This window comes from Podarcis erhardii, assembly GCF_964252035.2.
Source record: "Podarcis erhardii genome assembly, chromosome: 16".
Taxonomy (NCBI): domain Eukaryota; kingdom Metazoa; phylum Chordata; class Lepidosauria; order Squamata; family Lacertidae; genus Podarcis; species Podarcis erhardii.
Genome location: NC_138514.1, coordinates 3,148,479 through 3,174,706, shown reverse-complemented (window position 1 = coordinate 3,174,706; position 26,228 = coordinate 3,148,479). Strand labels below are relative to the sequence as shown.

The following is a 26,228-nucleotide window of genomic DNA, read 5'->3' as shown; positions in this document are numbered from 1 at the left end:
GAGGCATTCCACGTGAGACTGCTGAACTTCATGATGGTGGGAAGCCAAAAGATTCCCAGATGCCTCATTTCGCTAAAGAAAACAACTTAGTTCATCATCGTCCTTGCTGCCAAACTCTCACCCTGGAATGTAATTTGGGTTCTGCATTTGACAGTGCAGTTTTATAATTAAAGGAAAAACAACTTTAAAGCTCTGGGAGTTTCCTATCCTACTGTTCGTTTCACTGCACACTTTGAGGCCATTTTCCTAATCATTCTTGTACCATAAGAGCATAAGAAGAGGCCCCTGAATCAGACCAAAGCACCATCTAGGTCAGCATCCTGTTCTCACGTTGGGCAACCAGATGTGAGGAGGACCTGAGCTCAACGGCACTCACCCTATTTGTGCAACTGCTATTCAAGATGTACTGCCAGTCACAATGGTTATATTCTACCCCCAAGCGCATGGAGGCACTGTTTACCTTACCACTGCAGCAGTACTTCTTTATCACTTGACACAGTCCTCCGTGCGCCAGAAGCAGTTTAGTCCTGTTGGCCACATGACCCAGAAAGCTGTTTATGGACAAACACCGTCTCCCTTGGCCTGAAAAGCAAGATGGGTTCCACACCCCATAGTCACCTTTGACTCGACTTATTCTACTCCCACTGTCAGAGACAGTACGCATATCCCTGAATAGTGGTTTTGGGGAATCCCAAGTCGGTATGGTGTTGTACTCAGGTCCTGTTTTGCAGCTTCCCATAGGCTTCTGGTTAGCCACTTTGAGAACGAGATGCTCTTTTAGAGGAGCTAGTGGCCTGATCCAGCAGGGTTTTTCTATTTTTATGCCACCTTGATGGTGGAGGCAGTGTATAGCCCTTGTGGCTAGTAGCCACTGAATAGTCCTACCCTCCATGAATTTGTCTGATCCTCTTTTAAAGCCATCCAAGTTGAAAAGAGCCCTTGTGGATGGTGTATTTAGTCCAGCATCATGTTTCATGCACTAGTCAACCAGAAGATTCTGGGAAGCCCACAAGAAGGACATGGAAACCATTGTCCATGGGAAACATAGAAAGCTGCCTTATACCAAGTCAGACTTCTGGTCCATCTGTCTTAGTATTTTTGACACTGACTGGCAGCATCTCTCCACGTTTTCAGTCAGGGCTGTTTCCCAGACCCAGGCAAGTCAGTGATTGAACCTGGGCTGTTGACATCCTTCCCTACCTTGGCCCCGCGGTATCTGAGCTTCAGAGGCATACCTGGAAGTCTCTTTTAGCTATCATGGCAAATAGCCACTGATAAAACTACTTTCATGGATTTGTAGTGAAATGTCTGTCTAGCTCTAGTCAAATCCTTACTACCAGATCAATCCTCAAAGCAAAATCCTGGCTACCACAAGCAGCTGCCTCTATCAAGCAACTCTCAGGCATTTGTCAATTCACTATCTAAATTGCTGACACAAGTAGATAATTCATTTTTAAAAAACTGTTGTGGGTTTAGGCAGAGTGGAAGGTTTCCTCAAAGCATTGCACAACACAGCATTCTGAGATTTTCACTGCCATGCGTAGCAGGGATGGTGAGCCCAGGTCCCTTCAGATTCAGTTGGACTTGCTCTCCCATCGTCCCTGGCCATTGGCCAAGCTTGTTGGGGCTCATGGGAGTTGGAGTCCATTAGCAACTGGAGGACCACAGGTTCCCCTGTCCTGCTATACAAGATGTTGAATCCTTAAAGCCATATTGAAGTAGCTCAAACCTTGGTCCTGAATTAAGAGCTCTTCTTTGATGTGTTCTTAACGAGTTTCTTCCCTGTTTCTTTCATGTATCTCAGCTCAAGACAGTCCTGTATATGCATTTGGATGAATATGCTTATTTGATTGTGTGAATTTACCTGGCTTGCATGTGAGCAGTGTCACAAGACTTGGCCCATTAGGACAAACCTATTGCTTCAACTAATCTGGCTAAACACAACTTTTTGTTATGTCAGCATGTGGCTTTCCGTGATTCCAGTTTCTTCCTTCCTTCAAGGATGACAGCAGCCAGAAGAAAGCACACTTATTGGGCTTATTCCATGGACTGCACGGGCAATGAGGCCCACATCTCCAGCTGCAAACTGGGCAATCGCATCAGCACAGCTAGTGGGAACGCAACATGTGAGAATGGGATGCCTGCCGTGGTGAGCTGCTACCCTGGTCGTGCTTTTGCCCCTGGCAGCCACAGCGGTTTCCGAAAAGCTTTCCAACCTGAGGTAAGAGAGACAGAAATATGTTCAGCTATTGCTGAGGAGCCTAAATTTGTGGAGCTTGAAATAAGCTGTGGGTATTCAACCAACCATGTGGTTCATGTGGAAGGCTTAAGCTAACACTCCGCACCATACGTTTGAATCACTCTTATACCACTTTAACAATCATGGCTTCCCACAAAGAATCCTGGGAACTGTAGTTTGTTAAGGGTGTTGGGGACTGTAGCTCATGACAAACTTCAGTTAGCCATGACTGTTAAAGTGGAATGGTGTGGATGTGACTGAGACAAATGTTTTCTTATCTTAATCTACATATAAAGGCAACAGGAAAGTGCTGACTCCACACAGATACTATGTCTGCTTGCCATCCCCTGATCCAAGGACAGCCAACTTGTGGCTGAAGAGCCACACCCAACTGGGGTCCTGATTGTCTCCAGCCCACGCAACCTTTCCAACTGCATCTTTTTAATAATAATAATAATCTTTATTAAGTTTTCCAATTTAACAATCCAATAAAAACCACATTTAAAACATTTCAAATTATAAAATTATAAAATAATCAAGCAGTCCAAGTGTTAGGCCAGCATGCTCTGAGGTCGGGCAGTGGCGTTCATCTCACATTTCTTCTGCTCCTGAGTTATTCGCTGATTGCATCAAGTTGGATACAGTGACTCACATGTCTCCCATTAATTTATTACATTTATATCCCACCTTTCCCCCAAGGTGCTCCGTGTTGTATACATTGTTCTCTCCCCTCCCCTTTTTATGTTCATATGGTGAGAGCTTCTGACTGATCCAAGGTGATTTCATAGCTGAGTAGGGATTTGAACCAGTGTCTCCCTAATCCCAGGCCAAGCATGTGTCTAATCCATTACACCACACTGGCTAATTTCCCAATGGGAGAATGCCTGCCCGCATTCTTCAGCCATGGAGAGGGCATACACTCCTTGGCCAAGTTTCTAGTGGGAGATGCACAGTGCTATCATGACCTGGTGAGTTTGGGGCCTGAGTAAGTGGACTATTGCTGTCCTGTTCGCTGAATTACTTGCATTCAAGCATGTCTTCACTGTAAATCAGCCTTTGTCCGCCTACAGCCCTCTGGACGCTTTGGACTCTGCAAACTCCTGTCAGCTCTAGCCACCCACAGCATCTTGGGAGCTGAGGGGCACCAGGTTGACATCCTTTACCCTCAGTGAACCATGTGAGAGGTTTATGGATCTCTAAAAGAAAACTCTTGGTATCCTCATCACAAAACGGCAGCCTTCAGATGTCCTTGGAGGAAGCTGTTGCCATTAAACTGGGTACATCAGTGCCCACAGCACTGTAGCTTAAGCCTATTTCTTTCACAGTTAATGTGGCTGAAAGTTTGCACAACCATGAGCAATGGGATAAGCTATTCCAGTGTGAGTCATAGCACCTTTCCATGAATTCCTTGTGCATATTTGGGCATTATTTACAGAGCTGTAGGAATACACATACTCTCTGGGATGCAGTGACGGGATAACAGTGTTCTCAACAGTTGCCTTAGTAGATTCTCCAACCACAGTACAGTGGTACCTCGGGTTACAGACGCTTCAGGTTACAGACTCTGCTAACCCAGAAATAGTACCTTGGGTTAAGAACTTTGCTTCAGGATGAGAACAGAAATTGTGCGGTGGTGGCGTGGCAGCAGCAGGAGGCCCCATTAGCTGCTGGTGCTTCAGGTTAAGAACAGTTTCAGGTTAATAATGGACCTCTGGAACGAATTAAGTTCTTAACCCATAAAAATTTTTATGGAATGTGGAAAATCGAGGAAGAGAAATTTGGGCCGACTTTAGGAAAAAGGTTTAAGATTAAGTTAGAATTGGGTGTCTGTTAAATTAAATAGTTATAAGGTTTTAAAGATAAACCGGGGAATGAAAGAAAGAAGAAAAAGGAAATTAATAGTATGGTTTAACAAAATTATTAAGTTAAGGTTGTGAAATAAGATAAGAACTTGCTGAATAGATAGTAAAGAAATTATAATACAGAAGGGGGAGGGAGAGGAGGTCGAGGAAATAAGGTTCAGGAGAATTTTTTTTTTGAAATTATACATGTTTGTATGTTTTTGTTTGTTTATGTGTGTATGTTGTTTTGTCTTTAATTTGTGTTGGAAAATCAATAAAAAAAATTATATATATATATATATATATATATATATATATATATATATATATATAAAGAATTAAGTTCTTAACCCAAGGTACCACTGTATGAACCCATCTTTGAAACTGCTATCTATCTATCTATCCAGTTGCAAAAGTGCTCCAGGAATTAAGGGATGGTTTTGTTGCTGATATCATGGGTATTAACCAATGATTACTCATAACAACTAGCCCCTCACCCCAATTCAGAGTGAATGGTGCAAGAAAGTAACAACCACGCTGAACCTCTTGTTTTCCAAAGCTTACCACTCTAGAACAGAAATGCAAGTTTGTTTGTCAGTAGGGAAGATGTACTCAACTCAAGCTGCATTTACTACTCTTAAAAAGTTGCATCTGTCTTCAGTCCATCAGAGCAACATTTGTACTGTAACGATGCTAGTGTTCCTATTGTGCAAGGCCTCGTTTATAGCCTCCCTCCTGTTTTGACCTAGGATGCTTTTTGACTGAGGACAGCGTATGTTCTATTTAGTGCTGGAAATGGCAAGGCTCTTGGCAAAACACTTGCCACATTCTTGTTCAAAATTCTTCTGTTCAAGCCAACTGACTGCTGAGCTGGCTGGCTTGGCTGAACTTGCAGCTCCTTGTTTCTCTCGTGCTGTCTGCTATTCTTGCTATGTTAAATGTGGACAATTCCTTTCTGTTATATAACTGTGACTTGTAACAGATAAACTACCCAAAGGAACATACAGTACAAGCATTGGTTTTGGTTTTTTTTATATATAGATAAATGTTTGATGCTGGTGAAACTGGTTAGCAGCACTCCTGGAGATTATGGATCCATGATCCCATCTTGTATAAAAAAGCTGCCACACTTTAGTGCATGGGTAGGCAAAGTAAGGCCCTGGGGCCGAATCTGGCTCAATTGCCTTCTCAATCCGGCCCACAGACGGTCCAGGAATCAGCATGTTTTTACATGAGTAGAATGTGTCCTTTTATTTAAAATGCACCTCTGGGTTACTTGTGGGGCCTGCCTGGTGTTTTTACATGAGTAGAATGTGTGCTTTTATTTAAAATGCACCTCTGGGTTACTTGTGGGGCATAGGAATTTGTTCATATTTTTTTCCAAAATATAGTCCGGCCCCCCCACAAGGTCTGAGGGACAGTGGACCGGCCCCCTGCTGAAAAAGTTTGCTGACCCCTGCTTTAGTGTCACGCCTTGTTTCCTACATTCATAGCAGAGATAGAAATTGCAACACAGGAAGCATGATGCCACTTAGGTTGCAGACAGATGTATGGAGCTGGATTGATTGGCCTCAGCCAGGCACTTCCAACTTCCAAAAGGTTGCAGTCTATTCACAGTATAAAAAACTGGCAGTGATCTATCCATTGTCATTGGAGGGACCAGGAGTGTGTGCGGGGTGCTGTGTGGAAGGTGGTGGCTAATTGGATGTGGGAGGGGGGAGTTTAGGTGGGGGGGGGAGGAAAGGGAGGCAAAAGTTCTCTCCCCCCCCCAAGCTGTTCTCTCCCCCCCCCCCAAGCCAGCCCTTTCTCTCCCCCCGCTGTCAAAGGGAGCTGCGCAGTTGATGCGGATCAGGCTGTCACACACAGACCAGAAATGACTATCGCTCCAGCTCTTTCCCTTAAACTATCTGCTCAGCTATCTTAGAAACTATCCCTTTATTCTCCCTCCCAAAACACTGGCTCCACCCCCCTTTTGGTAGCCAATCAGAGAGAGGCTCCAGCCCTCTGGTGGAATTCTGAGGCACTGCATCACCAGACTCTGGTCTGGCTCAGCTGTCCGTCACACCATCATTTGATTCCAAAATGCATCCACAAAACACCTGAGTTCTGTGGGAGAAGCAGGTTTTTTTTTCCTAATGGAATTTCAGACTAACCTAGCCGGGGTGAAGTTCCTGGAACAGCCCTGTTATCCTGTAAGTCATCAGAGAGTGCATTTATTTCAGCACCAAGAATTGCTCTATTTGTTTTTTATATAGAAGCATGGATTTTCAGTCCTTATGGGGGGAGTATGTACATCGTGTCCTTGGATGAGGAACCTGTTTTCAGTTTATTTAAAATATTTCCTATGGCTCATAGCTGTTGATGTTCTTGTTGGATTTGGGGGCCTGAAGGAACATGAGCTTTCGATACTCCTGAGTGGGCATAGCTGTGTCTCTTTTTAATTCCAACTTTCAGGAGCTGGAATTCAACAATCATTATCAGTAAAGGCTGAAAAGATGAGATCTTTATACCTGATACAAAATTCTGTCAAACAAATCAAATTAGCCATGCAAGTTCATCTGTTTCCCTCCTCCATCCAAATTTAGAAAATGTGCACAAATGTGTTAGGTTTACACAATCTCACCTGCTTCAGCTAATCATAGGGAGGGGGCACAGAAGCTCCTCTTGACCTGTCGACTACTGAGAAGCCTAATCTGTCCCTTTAAGGCAGAGTTAAAAAGTAGTAGGCCAGGAACTACCTCATATTCCTTGAAGTGCCCATAAGTTGGGGGAGGGAAAATTTTAATTTTATTTGCATTTTAATGAGAAATTACCTAATTCACATTTCTGAAACCAGTATATAAACTGAAAACACATCTATTCTTCAAGATTCAGCGTTCCTCAAATTTTGTGATACAGTTCTCTGACCAAATAATTTGTATCAAACTGTGTATATTAGGAGAAAGTGTACATCAAAATGGATCATATTTGGGATTCTTTACAGAAATGTGTACATTTGTCAAAACCGCATACACAAATGTACATTTAAAAAAATCACTAAAATTATGCGGAATTTCATTATTTGTTTCCAAAAAAGAAATAGCAAATTGCTGTGAAAATGTGAAGAATTGAATTAAAGGTTGAAAATGTGAGAAAATGATTCTTCCATCCCCACAATGAATCATGCCCTCGGTTGCGGCATCACTTAACCACCCCTCCTTCAAAACAGTGTGTGTTTTAACAATAATTTGCCACCTCCAGTAGTGTATTCAGGAAAATTGCATCTATAAACTGAGTTAATTTCATCTCCAGTTCCTAGTAGGAAGCAAATTGCTCCACGTTATAGACAGTTGCCTGTGACGGTTACATTCCTATGAACTTAAGGGTTTTCCCCCTTGGTCTTTATCTTTCAGTTTCCACTGGTGAGGTTAAAGGGAGGAGCCAAGATTGGCGAAGGTCGCATTGAAGTGCTGATGAATGGGGAATGGGGAACTGTTTGCGATGACCAGTGGAACCTCGTTTCTGCAAGTGTGGTCTGCCGAGAGCTAGGCTTTGGATCTGCCAAAGAGGCTATTATGGGTGCAAGGCTTGGGCAAGGTAAGCGTGCTTCCTGTTCAGGAACCTTTAGAGTGGGCTGTCGGGACAGCAAGATGAAGAACTCAGTGGCTAAGCGCCTGCTTTGCGTGAAGAAAATCCCAGTTTCAATCCCCAGCACCTCTGGTTTAAAATAAAGGGACCAAGCATCAAGGGCTGGGCAACAACTCAGCAGCCCTTGGAGAGCTGCTGCCATTGAGAGTATCGACTCAAGGTGGCTTGCAGATAAAAACAAAAACAGCTAAAAACATTTAAAAACATCATTTAAAAAATTAAACACACACAGTGTGCCTGTGAGGGTGGTGGGACCAAGAGAAGGGTCTCCCCCAAAGATTTCAGGCAGGCTCATATGAGGGAATATGGTCTTTCACTTAGCTTGGACTTGATCATAGGCGCCGACTCCATGGGGCTTGAGGGGGCCCGAGCCCCCTCAAAAATTCGTTTGGGGGGGCTCCGCCCCCCCAATAATCTCCGGCGCCCCTCCAGCAGAGCGCCATCGCCGCCCCTCCCCCAGCCCAAAATGCACAGGGAGGGGCGGGCTGCATGCCTCCTGCCCTCCCTCCCGAGCAAAAGCTCCACCCAATTTCCTTTGGAGCTGATTAATAGGCGCAGCACGCTCTCCCCTATTCGCTCACGAGGAGGCGGCGCCACTTTATTTGCATATTCATGAGCTTATTTATTATTCATGAGCTTTCCCGGGCCCCCCCAATATTTTTTATAAGTCCGCGTCCCTGGACTTGATCCATGTAGGGCTTAGGTATAGGTAGAGTAGAGTAGATAATGTCAGGTTAGAGAGCAAGTCGTCTAACCTGGAACAAGGCATCTTCCTATGTTCCTATGCAGTAGCAAGACCATGGTCCATACTCACAGATATTCTGAATACCCACAGAGGGACTCGTATTAGGATGCAATGTGAGTCTGTACAGAGACACATTGATCTCACCTGTGGGGAATCTTATCAGTGGAGGCTGGGACATTCAGCCTTGGGGAAGGTGCAGCTCTTGCTGTCACCGCAACATTGTCCTGCACTGCAAGTTTTGTTTTTCCTCCTAGATGTGAATGACAACCACTTGCTTGCTTGAGGGGTGCACTTGATCCCACCCCAGGCCTGGGTTCAATGTCTTTCTCATGCTAGAAAAGAGGTGGGAATCTTTTTTGGCCCAAGATCTGCATTCCTTTATGGGCCACGTCCGGGGGCGTGAGCCCAGAGGCAAAAGAGGGCAGCAGCAGAAGCAGCAAAATGGGTGGGGCGATGAATGTGGCTCCTACCTTTAGCCAACAGGAAGCAAAAAACAAATTTTTGACATACGAACTCCATCCAGGCAAACAAGAGGCATTATCAGCCCCAAGGATATGTTCTTGGAGTGCTTTGGCCGGGCTGGAGCAGGTCCTTAAACTGAAGAGAGCAGGGCTGGTGCAGGTGGGGCTTGGGCAGAGTCCTGAGAGCCAGATAGAGAGGCCTGGAGGGTGACATTTGGCCTCTGGACTGGCGGGGGAGGGGTGAGGATTCCCTATCACTGTACTGGAATGTGACGCAAGGGAGAGGGGGAGAGAAGCATTTTGCAATATTTGGAGCTGGTTTGCATCTCCATTGCTTTAAAGTATATCCTCCTTTCCCTCTATAATGGGATTATTATGTTAAAAGCAATCAAACACGATATGAACAAATAATTGGTAAACTCCCAGCAGCCAAAATATCCAGGAGACTTCCAAAGCCTGATTAAAGAGAGAAGTTATAAACTACTTTCCTGAACGCAGACAAATCTTTAGGTTTTAAGAGGCGGGAAACAGGCCCAGGGTCCCTTTGCGGCCTCGCTGCCCAGACCTCCCCGCTCCCCATGGGTGTTTTTGCCTTCTTGGACTCTGGTAATGCCTGCCTGGAGAAGTGTGTTTGTGTTGAACAGGGACGGGGAACTCTATGACTTTCCAGGTGTTGGTGGACTACAGCTCCCATCTTCCCCGGCCATTGGCCATGTGGCCCTGGGCTGATGGGAGTTGGAGCCCCACAGCATCTGGAGGACCACAGGTATAGAAAGTAGCCTGCTGTGCACAGGGTAAAGGCTACCAGGGCTGCTCTACCCACTTTTGCTTGTGGCCCATCACAGGCATGTGGCCCCCAGCAGGGAGCGTGATCCTCAAGCTTGGGGAAAAGGTTCCTTGCATCTTTGTGAGGCCATCGTTTCCACGGACTCTTCCTCAAGCCTCCAAATCATCTCCCAGGCCTGTGTTACTATCCACTACCTAACCAAAAACCACACCATAAAACATAATGGAAGGGTGAAATGCCTCCAGAGCTGTGTGGTTTGGGGTGAAGGAAAAGGAAAAGGAATAAAAACATATGAGACACACTGCAGCTCTCTGGAATCTTAAAAATGCAAGCTTGCCAGCCAGGCAGCACACAAGAGTTCTCTGATGTGAATTTAATTGCAGTTATGGCTGCAGAAGTGCCAGCCATCACACGAAAAGGTTTGCTGCCACGTGAAGGGCTCAAACGTGCTGCCTGCTGCCACATTACACAGTCAGACCCTGGAAACTCTCTCCCTTTTTTACCGTCTTGGGTGGCTGAGCTGAAAAAGACCTCTCTCTACCTGAGGCCTTGGCAAGTTGCTGCTGCCAGCCAGAGCAAGCAATAAATTTGGCAGCAGGACTAGGAACTGATGAGTAGGAATTGCAAAGAGGCATATTTCGGCTGGACAGTGGGTGATGCTTTCTAATAGTGAGGGCTGTTTGACAGTGCAGCAGGCTGCCTCATGTATTTATGGGTTCTCCTTCATTAGAGGTTTTAAAACAGATGCCAGACAGCCCTTGTCAAGGATGCTATAACTGCATCCTGCGTGGCAGATCCGGCAGATCCATCTCTAGGATTCTATGATCTGGTAAACTGGGGATTTTCATATCAGTTAATTGGCTCCAAACCCTCACATTATGGATTGTATACAACTAACCTCTTCTCAGAGTAGACCCATTGAAATTAATAGACCTAGGTTAATCATGTCTATTAATTCAGTGGGTCTACAGACGTATGAGACACACTGCAGCTCTCTGGAATCTTAAAAATGCAAGCTTGCCAGCCAGGCAGCACACAAGAGTGTGGGCCATTAGTGAAAGGCTAACTACAGAAATACACCTGCACACGCAATCACTCGTATAGTGGAGAAAGTGCTGGACTTGAGAAAAGAAGGACTCCAAGTCCTGCACAGCAATGAAACTCACTAGGAGATCCTGGGCCGGTTACTGTGAGGATAAATGGGGAACAACCCCAGACATGCTGCTTTGAGCTTTTGTGATGAAGAATGGAGTGCACATGTGATAAATGCATCTACTGTATGTGGGTGTAGGTAAGTTGCACCCTCCCAGCCGATGATACATTTCTTTGACTCCTGGAAAAGCTGCTTCTCCTGCTCCACACTCTCCCAAAGAAAGCCTCTTTCCATCAGAAGGTGGCATCTTCCGATTCATGGGTTCTTGGGACAGGTGTTGGCTCAGGCACTTTGCCCTTGGTTGGAAATGTTTTGCTTGGTCCTTAAATAGTCAGGAAAATCACAGGTTTTTTTTAGCCAGAGGTGCCAGGGATTGAACCAAGAACCTTCTTCATTCAAAGCAGGTGTTCTGCCACTGGGCTGTGATTCCCTCCCTGAATGGGAAGGGTAGGTAGGCCTGGATATCTGAATCAAAACTGAATCGTGACAGAGCTTTCCAGTTGCTTAGTCTGAATGGTAGCACCATTTTCTTCCAAAGCTGGCAGCATTAAATCCTGGGGAAAGAGTTGGCTAGCTGGAACCCTAAACAAAAGCCCCCACACTGCCACTATTTGTTGCAGGTCTGACTGGTAATTAAGGAATGGCTAGACAATGACCAGGATGTGGGGGCCATTGCAATATGATAGTTGGGGCATCAATTCCTGAGGGCCCTTTGCCCCCCCCCATATATTTTGGGAGGGGACCAAGCCAAAAAACATGGGGCGGAGGAGGCCGAGTGCAGAGCTAAGCGTGGCACAGCTTCATTGGCTGGCTTCTTCTCCTCTTGCTGCTGCTGTGGAGAGGAAGAAGGCAGGAAGCAGCCCCCAGCCAAGCATGGAGCTGAGCGCAGTGTGGCGGCAGCAGCAGGAGAAGGAGGAGCTTTCAGCCATTGAAACCACGCTGCCACCACGTTTGGCTCCACCCCCTGGCTCTTCCCAATGTTGTGCATACAACATCAGCTGCCCCCCCCCAAAAGAAAACTGCCTTGCAAGTTGGCGCCTCTGATGAGAGTCCATGCTTTTAGTAGTAGATGTTTTTAGTAGTAGATGAATAATAGTTTGATGGGCTATCACCAAGAAAATGAGGAGTGGAGTTTCAATGGGTACAGAAGACAGGATGAGGTACAAATTGCACAAGCTATTCAGGGCATGCTTGATACCCAGAAGGAGGCCCAGAAGCCGCTTCACCCAAAGACCTGTGTTGCCTTAGCGCCTCCCCAGGTTGGTGCTTTATCCCAGGTACATCTTGCAGCATGTTTTTGACACAGTTAATAGTGCTTCAGTGGTGGACTTATTCTGCTTTGTTGGTTGTTCTGTGATATTCTGTGATATTGTGCCCAACACTACCACATTACTATTCTTCAGAGGGGCTGTAATACAACAAAAGCAGGACAGCCCCACCCACTAAACATCTGTGGTATGAAGAGCTAAAGCATCTAGGCAGCTGCCTACAAGATATGCACTCACTGGAAATGAAACGCCAAGGCTGATGGACTATATGCAACTGGCCGAGATGACCGGCAGAATCCGTGATCTGGGAGAAGAGAAGATGGAGGAAGACTGGGAGAAATTCAAGATGTATCTACAAAAACATTGTAATTTGGTTGAATGTTAAGAAGGATGCTAGATTATAAAAAACTGGCCACCACTAAACTAGATTTAAATTTGATGATAAGTGAGACTAAAGAAAATATAAAATTTTTTGGAAGAAGTGCTAGATTATATTTGAATGAGTGGACATGAGATTGTAAACAAGTTGATAATTTGTTTGGAAAAAAATTTTTTAACGATGTAAATGGGAGCGGGAGACGTGAGGGAGTCCAAAGAAGTGATGAAATTGTTGTAATAGAAGTAAGATCGTTTATTATGTGTGTATTTATATTTAAAAACCTTAATAAATATTTATTAAAAAAAAAAAAATGAAACGCCAAGGCTGCACCAAAACCTCTGCAGGGTTTTGCAAATAATATTGAAAGCAGAACCACATGTGACTGCCCCAATAGCATTGTGAGCACAAATCATCGTGAATGCGTTAGAAGCTAAGGCCTCTATTGTATTGTAGGGACCTACTTCAATGTCACAAGACTTCTCAGTAAACACACATAGGTCCAGGCTGAGGCTGCAACAGATTTATTGGAGAAAGGGCTTCAGGCTTAACAAGCAATCAACTTTGGCTAACTAGGTCTCAGTTTTATCCATGTTAAAGTGGGAAGTGTGAGTCATTCTACACCCAAAAAACCAAATAATATTTTTTTTATATGATAAAATACTTATTCAAGCCTTATTCAAGCTCAAAACATCCTGTGGAATCCTTTTGTATCCTCAGAAGGCCAAACAATCTTGGACTCCTCAAGTAGCCCACCTGTATTTGAAGTTACTTGTTTTTCTGTTCTTTTATATTGCCCTGGAAAAAGTATCCTGGTTCCCACTGAAATGTCAGAGCTTGATCAAGTGCAGCTTCCTGACGGGGAGGAAATTGCCAAAAGTGCTGGGTAATATATATTTTGCTTCCAGTTCCCCAGCTGAAGTTTATAAATGATGGAGAAGTGGAAAGTTGGCCTTTCTTTTCTTTCTGGCCTCTTTATTGTAGCAAAATAAACTACTGGAAATAATTTCTCAAGCAGTTTTTAAAAAGTGGCAAGAAGCATTAGCAGAAATCCTTACTCTGTGGTCTTCTTGGGTTAGTATCTGAAGTTTCTAGATCTTGGGATTTGATAAGTCTAGAGTTCTGAAGTATGATATCTGAAATCCAACATTTCTTCATCTTACTTGCTGTAGAAAATTGAGAATGTCTGTTTCTTCTTCAAGGTATGGGCCCCATTCATGTCACTGAAGCAAATTGCAAAGGATTTGAAAAGTCTTTCACAGACTGCAAATTCAGCACCCAGTTAGGAAGTTGCACTCATGAAGAAGATGCTTCTGTTAGATGCAATGTTCCAGCTATGGGATTCCAAAACCAGGTAAGGAACAGAGCTGTCTTGTCTATAATGGGAGAACCATTTTTCTGCTTTTTTTGGTATTTATGATATTTTCCACAAGCAACAGTTCCCCTACACAAGCAAGTGTGAAAATAAACTCTGAGCTAACTCACAGGAGCTAATTCACAGGAATATTTCAGAAAGCCAGACCCTTTTCCACAGCTACTGCAAAAGTTGGAAAATTCAAACCATGCTGACCATTTTGAAATGTCACACTAAACCATAGTTGAACATGCCAAGAATGAACCTAGATGGGTTCAAGGGAAGGGCTTGCATGCTGCCCTGCCTGCCTCTCCTCTAGCATGGCTTTGGCTTCCAATTTCCCTCAACCACACTTTAGCTTGCTGTAGGTATCCTAAGCGGTAGCGAATGTTTACTGTGTTTTTAAAAAAATAAAACAAACAAACTAGCTTCATAAAATTTAAGCACCAGAGGAAGAGAAAAGAGGTGGGAATGAGCAAACCTACAGCTTTCCAAAGTAGGTCTTTTTCATGCTAAACTAGGGTTTAGTATGACATCAAAACTTTCCCACTGTGGGTGAAATCCAAAATCCACAGTGCCACAACAGCTTTATTAGGATCAACCAAAATATCAGAAAGTTTTGAGCAAACTTTTTGAATTCTCCTGCACTTTTCATCACATAAGATGTTGAACAAAGTAGTAGCAGGAGGGATAGAAAAACATGGCGTGGTCTTTTTATCCTCAAGGCTGCAGTACTTAAGCTGGAGTATAGCAGGAGTCATGCAACATTAACCTGAATGCAGAGCTCTCCATCCCTTGCCTGGTCATATCAAGATCCAGTGAAGATCTCAGGGTTGAAGTCTTTGTATCTCTAGGACAGTGCAGGAGAACTTCGAAGCAGATTGTGCCCATGGCTTTCTGATCAACGTTACTTCCTTTATCAGGTATTCCCAGTGCTATTTTTCTAGAAAAGGAAGTGCCGGAACTCAACATGGGAACCGTCCTCATTCTTTTAGAATGGCAATGGTGCCTACCTGAGAGGTGCCGGAACTGAGTTCCAGTGAGTTCCGGCTGAAAAAAAGGCCCTGGGTATGCCACATGTCATGCATTGATCATTAACTTCAAGAAAATAGGCTTCTTTCAATTTTAGAAGCACAAAATAGTACAGCCACAATCAAAATGTCCAGAAGAGTGCTGGATGTTTTTACTCTGAGCTATTCCCCTTCAATCTAGAATCATATTATTGGGATATAACTTGCTTGTTCAGTAGTGTTGCTAAGGAAACACAAGGGATGTGCTTTGAGCCATAAGAACACTTGGGAATGTCTTTGTGGATTTGTTGTTCTACCTGTATTGGAGAGATCATAGCACCAGAGTCGTATGGGTCAAGGAGCTAAGGGCAACTCCAGTCTAGGCTGAAGCAAAGGACAAAATCTATTACAATCCTATGGTTCATGGTGCTAACATATTTGCAAATGGGCAGCCATTTGTATTTGTATGAGACTCGTTGTCACCCTCATAACATGTGTTTGTGTATTGCTAATGCTCTTCTGCAGAACAGATGAGACCTGGGGTTGGTTCAGAGCAGGAGTTGCCAACCTGTTGCCCAAGGTGGCTAGGATAGCTTCCAGTGGTGTCCCTGAGCAGATGCCCAAGACTGTGGGTTTTCTTTTCTTTTTTAAAAATTGGTCTGCAGCCCTCCTAGAGGTCTAGAAATAAAGCTACGGGGCAACATGTGCAGGTCCCTTCCAAGCAAATTTTGTGAAATGAAGAGTGGTGTGGCCACTCCCATTCTGCTGGCAGGCTCCCCACTGACATTGGCTTCCAACTATGAGAACAGGATGCTTGACTAGATGGCACTTGAGTCTGATGCAGCTGGGCACTTGATGTGCTGCATTGCAGTACTATATTGGCAAAATGGCAGCCACTCGAAGAAGCCATCGTGAGATTCAACCTCACTGCAGATGTTCAAATAATGCATTTGTCAATGCACAGTAAAAGCTGGATCCAGTGCTTGGCAGCATGGGCCCACAGATGGCCAGAGACCAATAATATGCATAGGTTCTTCAGGTAGCTACTGTGTCCCCACTTCACCCCAAGGTGATGCTTTGGACTACTTCTTAAAAGTGTTACTAAATATGTGTTTAGTTTTAATGAGAATGAGAAAAGGTTTTGCTCAGCCCTTCACATTGAGGTCACCTTCAAATGTTGGCTCAAGATCTTGGCTGGCAGGCAGACCACTGAACTTGTGGGATTTGTATCCTGATCATTTGGCCAGACTCTACTTGTTCCATTCACTTTAACATCTGTGCTCTTTTAGACCCAGAGAGCAGAACATAGAGTAGCATGCTAGTCATTCTTCAATATCTGTGCTTCATAAACACTCCTGTGCTTCTCACTACTGGTAGCATTAAAACTTTCTCAAATATGCAACTTTAAATGTCACTAAGGAAGCTTCCTTATACCAGACAATTGGCGCTGATCTGAAGCCCTTCTCTAACTTAAACATTTTTGCCCATCTCTGTGATACTTGGCACTAGAGATTCCTTTAGGCGTAGATCACATCAACATCTGCTTCAGACCCTCAGCCAAAGAGGCACTGCAACTTCTGTAATGTACTGTACAAGGCTTTTCTTAAACCCGGGTCTCATGTCCTGGGGGAAGGGGGCAGACTCTAAGACCTGATCCTGAGGGGTGGCCAGTCCACAAGTCTGCTAAAGTCAAAAGTAACAGCAAAGTTCCCAGGCTTCATCTGCACAGCTACTGGCAAATTAACCCCCAATCAATATGCAGTTGCAATTGCATTTGCATTAAGGGGGCGGGGGACAGATGGGCAAGGAAGGCCTTTCAAAGCTGTTCCTATAATGAGTGATGTGGAGAAGTGGAAAGTTCAGCAATCAACAAGTCAAGCAGCTCCCAATCATCTCAGCCCATAAACCCACTAATGAAGCATTAGAGCCAATTGTAAAAGGTTTAATTCATAGTTGTAGGTCCCAGAGGAGGCCTGAAGGTTGCTAAATCCAGCTAATCTCTAAGTGAATGGAGTGCCACTCTGGACACTTAAAGCTCTGACCACTGTTGAACTTGAGAATGTTTTCACACATCCCAGCATAGTGACCTTGTCCATAGTTCTGCATAAACTATATCAACATTGGGCTTATCCACACCTCCATTTGCCCTGCTGCTTAACCACTGTATTGGAACAAATGGCAACTGGGCTTTCCCACAGATTGCATTTTGTTCCAATTTAGTTCTAAAGAACTGGCTTTCCAGGGGAAAGCAGCGGCGCAAAGCCAAAACTGCTCAGCCCTGTGCCTAGAAAGCACCAAACACGCGAAAAACCACTCAGCCTTGTGCTTTCTAGGAACAGGACAAACAGACATGTGGATGAGCCTGTTGCACAATTCAGCCATTAAAACCCGGGGGTCTTTGGATGATTATCTGGATGCTTGCAAGTCAAGTAGAGACAGAACTGTGTTAGCTGTTAGAAATCACACAGGCCAGCCAGGGAGATGCTACTGACTTTTAATAAGTTAATTTGCCTGGGACTGTTCTTGTTGCACTTCTCCTTTCCCCGTTTTAGTGTTCTGTGTGGAATTGCCCTGTGCACACTTCCTTGGGCGTAAGCTGCATTGAACTCAGTGGGATTTACTTAGGAACATAAGAAGAGCCCGGATAGATCAGACCAATGGACAATCTAGAACAGCATCGTGTTCTCACAAGAGCCAGCCAGATGCTGCTGGGAAGCCTGCAGGCCCTGAGCACAATGCTTTCCATTGCTAACAAAGTATTCAGAGGCCACCACCTCCGACACGGCAGGCAGTACAGAGCTGCTATGACTAAGGCTTGTCCACACTCTGGTTTGTCTTGTGCTTTCTTAGAACTGGCATCAGATCAGCAGCTCTGGTCCAAAAGGTTTTCATATCTATCCCAGCGCAGAAACACAAAAAACCACTTTCTACCTCTGTCTTGGCACAAACAATTTGATTTGAGTTTCTAAGTAACATTTTTCTTCTTTTATAATCTACAGATACGTTTGAGTGGTGGCCGCACACCCTACGAAGGCCGGGTGGAAGTCCTCCGGGAGATCAATGGCACACTCAAGTGGGGCACAGTCTGCAGTGACAAATGGGGCACGATAGAAGCCATGGTGGTCTGCCGCCAGCTGGGCCTTGGCTATGCTGCCCACGCCTTCCAGGTATCTTGATAACTCTTGACTGGTTTCCTAGTGGGCCAATGGGATAAGAGCAATATTACCTAGGATCCAATCTGAACACCAACCTGCTACATGGGAACCACTTATCATTTTTCATTATACTCGTTTGCCTTCTTTATCTGGCTGTCTCCATCTCTCTTTCCATGCCCCCATACTTCTGCATTATTCTCTCCTTCCTATCTTCCTTTCCTTTCTTTTAAAAAGTTGGGAAGAAAGACACAATTGTGGCTGCGTCCCTATTGTAGAGATGGGAAACTTTGGCCTCCCAAATATTGTTGGGCTCCAGTTCCTACCAACCTCAATCCATTTGGCCAGTGGTTAGGGGTGATGGGAGCCCTAGTTCAACAACCTGGAGGGCCTCAGGTTCCCCTTCCTTTGCTAGGGGCACACTCACCTTTTGGTCCACAGTGCACTGAGGTTTTCATATGCATGATGGGAACCACCTGGAGCTTCACATTGGCTGCAATGTGTACAAGCAGCACAGCTGTCAGTAGACCTTAACCTCTAAGACTCTTAATTCCAATAGCATGAGCTACAAGTAGCCTTAACTTCTGCTTTTAAGGAATGTTCCAGTCATACATCAGAGAATCGTAACCTCATTTGTATTAAAAGTTGGCCAAACTAGGGAGGCCTAAAATTATTGGACCATGTGAGACTTGAAAAGGGTCATGGAAACTAAACATTCATCTATACCCAAATAATCCAATTCTTCTTTAAGAGCAACTTGTACCCATGGGGAGAAAGTAGTAATGTTGGTTTTAGGTCACTGCAGGAGAGTTACAATGTCTCTGTGAAATAAGCTATATGGTCTTACAATATTCATTGAAAATTGTTGAAGTATTAAGACAAGCAACTGTGGTAGAAAGTGGACAGTATAATAGCTTTGCAGCAACAAGTAAAATGTAATACAGAAATGAAAGAACCTCAGGAGAATGTTTAAGATGAAATCATGTCCAACCACACGAGAGAAGATGACCACCCATATTTTGGTGAGTGTTTTTGGTTGGGATGAGGAAGGTACCAAATCCACAGGTGGCTGCGCAGAGCTAGTCCTATGCTTGTTAAGAGGACACACCTGCCTTAATATCCACATTGCCTGAAGTCCTTTCCCTCCTGGGCCTCTGGCTTCAGTTTGCCTGTCATCAGCTGCCATGGAGCTTATTGATTTAATCACATTGGTATCCCACCCTTCCTCCAAGGAGCTCAGGGAGTTACATAAATGGGGATTGTTCTATTTTACGGAGAAGTGTCAGCAGCTCTTCCCAAACCCAGGCCCTTCTTTTTTGCAGCCACCCACTTATTTTCTGACATATTTTTGAATGCTGTGACAAGGCCCTAATTTCCTGGGTCATTTAAGACTTAAATTCACAGTTATTGCTCATTACTTGAGGCTGTACTCGAGCATTTTCCACTCAAGGAAACATTGCTATTCTTCATCCACACTTTGGGTTTCCTGCCAAGGGGGCAACTTGTGCTTCTTTCTCCTCTGCAGAGAGTTGTGCAAGCTGCCATTGCATTGGCCCCCTGACCTCAGTGGAGCCTTCCACTTTAGCTGACCCAGAAAGTTCACAACACCTGGTTCCTTTCTAGCTCATTGTTTTTTGCAATTCAGATCAAAGCTACTTTGAGGGGAAATGCATCAAAATGCAGCATTTCCTAAGAAAGGACAGATTAGATGTTAGATTAGCAGTGAGAGTACACTGGGGGCAGAATGAGCAGGGCTGCATCCACAGCCTTTGACATTGTTCAGACATTATGCAGAACGCTGCTGGGAAGTGAGGTCTTCTTAAATGAGGAATTCTGTTTTGCAACAGTACCCAAAAGTGGAGCTCCCTTTGGTAACCCCACCCCACCCCCAATGTGTTGCAAAAAAGCACCAACTATTTCTGGGACATTTCCCCAGGAAATAAGCTGGTGCCAAAACACACCTTAATTGTCAAGGCTAGAGGAGGTGGCAGCAAGAGGAGCTAGCGCTACAGTCTACTGTGTGTTCTTCTTAAAACTGGAGCTGGAAGGCCTCACTTTAGAGATTTGGTTTATTTTCTTGTGTGGCTGCCAACTCCTAGTTCAAGAGTTGAGGGCAACTACATCCATGGAACACCATGCTTTCCGATCTCTCAGCTGTGTTGACATAAGCAGGGCCAGTGCTCTTTGATGTGGGGCATTTCCTGTGGCCGGGGCTACTGATACTTGCAAGAGAAAAGGCCCTTGTGTTCCTCCAGGCTGCACCCTTGATTGGAATATACGGCGACCCTTGTGTGCAGAACAGGGCGCACCCTATGTACCTATATGTGTGTGCAGCCGTGCAAGGGGGCCGTTGGCAATGTAATTAACTAGACCGTGTGTTGCTGCAGAAGCGATGGTACGTACAGTTCATTCACCCTTTTATGATGTCCTCCCTGCCTTGGATCTTGCACAAAGAGGACAATAGTGCTAATCTGAAGCCCTTCTTGCATTTATACCACATGTTGCTGAAGCTAAGGAGCAGGGCACACATTTTGCATGTAAAAGGTCACAGTTTCAGTCTCCATCAACTACGAGAAGCAGGTAGCGCTGGGAGAGAATGCTGTTTGAAATTCCACAGAGCTTCTGCCAGCCAGTGTAGACAATACTGAGCTTTATGGACTGATGGTCCAACTTGGTATAAGGCAGCTTCCTATGTAGTAAATACAGGAATGCGGGCTGCCAATCAGATAGAGAGAAAGCCAATTTCAGTCTCCTGTAAAAAGACCTTTAATTCTCATGGCTGAAAGTGTGAGGACATGCATAATGTCTTAACAGCAGTCACGAGGGGCCCTTTACCAGAGACTTCACAATGTGTCCTTTGCTTGCCAGCGAGTTCAGTGCTGACTTAGCTGTCAGTCTTCACAAACACATACACACACACATGCCTCTCCTGCATGCTCAGCAGGGGTGGCATTTAGGGGGAGCCGAGGGGCCAAGGGCCCCCAAAAGAATTTCAAGGGGGGGCTGAGGCCCCTCAGTATTCCATGGTGATGTGCATGCACCACACAACATGCTTACATCACTCATGCACACACTTCCCTACATGCTCATGTCACATGTCAAGTCATGTGGGGGGGGCTCATCGGCACATCCCACGATGTGCGTGCGACACATCAGCATGCCGTGTGGTGTGCGTGTCCTGGCCCCCTCTATCACAGTGTGCCTGATGCTCAATAAGATGGTCGCATACGTGATTTCTCAAGCATTAGAAACCATTAAGTTAAAAGTAAATCTGAGCCACTCAGAAACATTTCAGTTCAAAAATACCTTAAACCAAACAGGAGGGGTTTTTTTAAAAAATAAAATAAACAAAATAATGTTAAGAACTAAATGAGGTGTTTGTGTGGAACTAAATAAAAAGGAAGGTATGCTAGCAAGATTTTTTAAAATAATAATAATAATAATAATAATAATAATAATGTTTTAAAAACTGCTCCAGGAATTGGAGTGTTAGCGATCTCACAGGTGCTAGACAATAGGCTCCATTCACAATTGGCTTCTCATAGAATCTTAGAGTTGGAAGAGGCCCCGAGGGTCATCTAGTCCAACCTCCTGAAATGCAGGAATCTCAGCTAAAGCATCAATGACATCCCTTCTACCAAAACCAAACTACACTGAAAACTTCACTCCCAGTCCCAAAAAAAAGTATGTTAGTATTGCATAACGGGTGCTTTCAAAACAGTCCCATTGCTGTTGATGTGGTGTTCATCTTTTCAGGGTCTTATCGTAACTTTCAATAATTTCCAATACTTTACAAACTATCTCCATGGTATTAGTTATAAAAGTGCATCTTGGCTACAGAGTGAGCTTTCTGTTGTCCTTCCAAACACACAGATGTTGCAAGGGAGGCCTCGTTTATATAACAGGCAACAATATTATTGTGGCAGCACTTCTGACTCAAAACAGATCAAGCCGATAAATTAATAGATGATTTGTGGTGTTCAGGGTGGAGTTGGGAATTCAAAGCTTGGCTGCCCAATTGCTATAGCAAGTCCAGAATCATTGCATTCGCAATGAATTGCATCATCAGACCACCAGATGAGGAGGAGGAGAGGCTAGGATGGTTGGAGTAACCTTCAAGAACAGTCTGTTGCATTTCCCAACCTTCCAGCTCACTGGATAGACCAGGTGTTGTAGGACCAAGCCAGTCCCCAGCAAAGGATGCTTGCTATTTATTTATTTATTACAATTGCCTTTCAGGGTATAGGGTTATAGCCAGTGTTACTTATACTCAGAGAAGACCCATTGAAATTAATGGGCATTGCTTACTTAGTTCTATTAATTGTAATGTGTCTACTCTGTGTAGAACATAGTTTGAGATAACCCTTGGATCTTACCAAAGTGGCTTACAAGTCGCAGTCATATATTTTAAAAACACAATAAACAATATTAACAAGTCATCAGCATCCTTCCTATGTGGCAGTTGATGATAGATTACCCTTTGCAGGGGGAGGAAACAAAATAAAAAAATTCCTTCCAGTAGCACCTTAAAGACCAACTGAGTTAGTTCTAGGTATGAGCTTTCGTGTGCATGCACACTTCTTCAGATACGAAAGCTCATACCTAGAACTAACTCAGTTGGTCTTTAAGGTGCTACTGGAAGGAATTTTTTTATTTTGTTTTGACCATGGCAGACCAACACGGCTACCTATCTGTAACTGTAGGGGGAGGAAAGTCCAGCTGGAGTGGGTCTGCTTGAGGAATCCATTCTTTGAGAATTCCAGAACTAATTTAATGGGCTAATCTGCAGCACTTAGAGTGACATGCAATTGGAATGCAGTTATTCTTCGGAATGTTGTGATACAGTACTTCACTTAACTAAAATGCATATGAAAAAATAAATATATTTAGGAATGCATATTTTGTGAGGAAATAGTAGGCAACAGTCAACTATCATTTCCCACTGACACAAGGGTTTCATTTTACACAATGGAACTTCTCACCTCCTGCCCCTGTGCACCCCCTAAATGTGTTCCCTAAACCCTCTGGAGCAGATTTGGGAAAGGTGTGTGGCATACATGGGGAGAAGCGAGGGGGAACGTTCCATTGCACAACAGAAAATCCCTGCACCAATGGGATGTATTTCTTGGCTCTTGTTCTTTAAATACGACTTCGTGTGCAGAATTATTATTATTTTAATCATGGATTACTGTGGAAACATAATATAGCAGACTTTGGAATGAACACATGCAAAACTGACATGGACCAGTAACAGACATCCATCCATCCCTACCAAGACCATTTTGCTTCTTCAGCTCTGAAGCAACCCTTTCACTCATACTGATACAGTTCCAGCATTAGCATCTTCACACTCGGTCTCTCATGCAGATGTACTGACATATTGATAATGGTGCTACATTGCTGGCTGGCCAGTCCTTGATTGGACTGCCTGCTGGTTCATAGCCAGATGAACTACACACTCCTAGACATACTTCACAGATGGGAGCTCATTGGGCCTTGCTTAGAGGAGACCTGCTGAAATCTGTGGCCATGAGTAATTTTTAAGTCCATTAATTTCAGTGGAACCTGCCTTGGATACAATCTATGATTAGAAAATAGTTGATGATATCTCTGTTCGAATGAGACACTCAACAGAGTTTAGGGAAGGCTGCACATGCAGAGCTAAGGGGAGACTGCAAATGAACGTTGGTAGTTTGGGAGAAAAGGCAGAGAAAGTTGAAAGTTAGCTGGAAAAGGCCTCTGCGGTCTGATATCAGGTAGCAGATCTGCTGCCTTGCAGGAGTGCCCCCTGTTTGCCTCTGCTTTTACTCTTATATTCAGTGAGTTTTTCTGGGGGACGCAGGAGTATGCATACCCCTAAACATCTTGTGAATCTAAGTTTAGCCTCATTGAGGGGCAGTATTTCAATATGAGTAGGAAAATGAGAATACCCCTAAACATTTTTTTTAGAAAAAAAGCACTGCTTAGATTTGTAAATCTGAATTGTGCATTGCTTTGTAACGATTTGTTGGGTCTCTGGACCGCACTAAAGATTGATGATGATTTGTAAATAAGGTAAGGTTACGCCTGATTTGCTGCATCCCATGTTAACAGGAGCTTAGTATATTATCACTTTGTACATAGATTTGGCTGGCTGTCAGCTGCATACCCTGGCCTTCCCTCGCCTAAGCTGCTGTAATGCCACTGATCCCATTCTGACTGCCATGGAGGAAGGGCCAGTCATGGAATGGTGACTAGATGTGCAGTTACTGAGTGGGAAGTGAAAGATTGGGCTTGCTTGGCAGAAATAAAAATTCCTCAGAATGGCAGGAGTGTCTCTGTGAATGGTAAAACATAAAGGTTTGGTGAGGGGGCTGAGGGCCAGGGAACCAGAGGGTTTGGCAGAGTTGAATTTCACACAGTGATTTGAAATAACTAGCAGAAAAAGAGAGCAAGGAATATTCTCGCCTCTATTAAGTAGGCATAGATATTTTCTAAAAGCTTTCCATACCATGGCTTTGTTCCCCCTTTTTTGCAGTAGTGGTCAGTCCTGTACTTTTGGGCATTGAGGAAAAAGCCATTCGCACATCAGCCCCTCTGCTGTGCTTGGGTCCTGGTTAGCTCAATGGGAGAAAAAGGCATGACAAGCCGCTTGATTTGCTGTTTACTGAGCTGTTGCCTCTTTCCCAGGACATGTGCCAGGTCTCCATTACTCAATGAGTTCAAGGAGGTGGCATTTTAATTTGTTCACAATTTAGTTAATTCTTCTTGGGCAAACGCCAGCCGTCTGGAATCCAGCTACTAAATAGATGCTTCCTGGATCCAAGTAGCAGATAGTAGCAAAAAAACTTGAGAGCTTAATTAGGGGTTGCAAGAGACAATGAATGGTAGCAGATTCCCCCCCCCCAATAATGTTTGGGTAAAGAATGTGTGATGACTGACACAGCATTTTGCTGTGTTGTTCCCCCTACTATGCCAGGACAACGACAGCATGCATTGAGTTTACAGTGGTACCTCGGGTTACATACACTTCAGGTTACATACATCTGAAGGCAACCCTGTTTAGGGAAGCTTTTAATGTTTGATGTATTACAGCATTTTAATATTTTTTTGGAATATTATTATTCGGGTTACAGACTCTGCTAACCCAGAAATAGTGCTTCAGGTTAAGAACTTTGCTCCAGAGGTGGGGCGGCAGCAGGAGGCCCCATTAGCGAAAGTGGTGCTTCAGGTTAAGAACAGTTTCAGGTTACGTACAGACCCCTGGAACGAATTAAGTACTTAACCCGAGGTACCACTGTACTTAGAAATTGTAAGAGGAAAGAGTACAGCTCTGTAACTTTCACAGCTGTGAGCTGCGGAGCCTTAATTTCAAAACTTTATGGGACTGCATATACACTATGACTTCCCCCAAAGAATCCTGGGAATTGTAGTTTGTTAACGGTGCTAGCAATTGTAGCTCTGTGAAGAGTAAGCTATAGTTCCTGGAATGCACTAGGGAAGTCATGTGCTTTATCTCGGCCTCAGCTGAGACGTGGTGGTGATCATAGTGGACTCTTATAAGGGTGTTGTAGATGCAACAGGTGTAGCACTTTGCATTCAAGAAATGCAGTAAATAATAGCAGTAATCAATAGGAACAAAGCAATAGCTACAAAACCCACAAATATATTCAGACTGCGGGTGAATCTACACACAGGAGAAAAGTCACAAATTAAATTGTTAGAACAAAAGAATAAAAACACTATGTAAAATCACATAGAAAGGTTTTGTGCTCTACTGCGCCATCTGGTGCTGCATGTTTATAATGCATTCAAAATGCTGTGGGGTTTTTTTACTAATGTAGCTGAGTCCTGACACTGCCTGTGTGAAGTTATAAGGCAGATTAATGCAACAGGTGATTCACAGACTTTTTAGAAAAAACAAACTTGATTTAGATTAGTAGGAAGGGACTGATACACTGATTAGCAAGGGGTACTTACAAGAAAGTTTTTTAATTTTCTTAATACAAAGGCCCATCTAGCCCATCATCCTGCTTACACAGTAGCTGACCAAGTGCCTGTGAGAAGCCTGCAAGTGGAACCTGAGTGCGGCAGCACTCTGTCCGCCTGCGATGCCCAGCATCCTCTGCCTCTGACAGTGACAGTAGCTATCATAGCTAGTAGCCATTGGTAGCTCATCCTCCGTGCGTTTGCTTGATTCTCTGCTGGCCATCACTGCCTCCTGTGGGAGAGAGTT

General features: G+C 44.3%; 1 protein-coding gene across 1 annotated transcript in view; it reads left to right on the top strand.

The window, feature by feature from the left end:
* Positions 1–26,228, top strand: part of LOXL2 (lysyl oxidase like 2) — a 76,463-nt gene that overhangs the window by 36,520 nt on the left and 13,715 nt on the right. The window contains exons 5-8 of the mRNA XM_081843683.1: positions 2,002–2,221; positions 7,473–7,656; positions 13,700–13,851; positions 17,861–18,028. Of these exons, the coding sequence (XP_081699809.1) occupies positions 2,002–2,221; positions 7,473–7,656; positions 13,700–13,851; positions 17,861–18,028 (724 nt within the window). The remainder of the gene's footprint in view (positions 1–2,001; positions 2,222–7,472; positions 7,657–13,699; positions 13,852–17,860; positions 18,029–26,228) is intronic.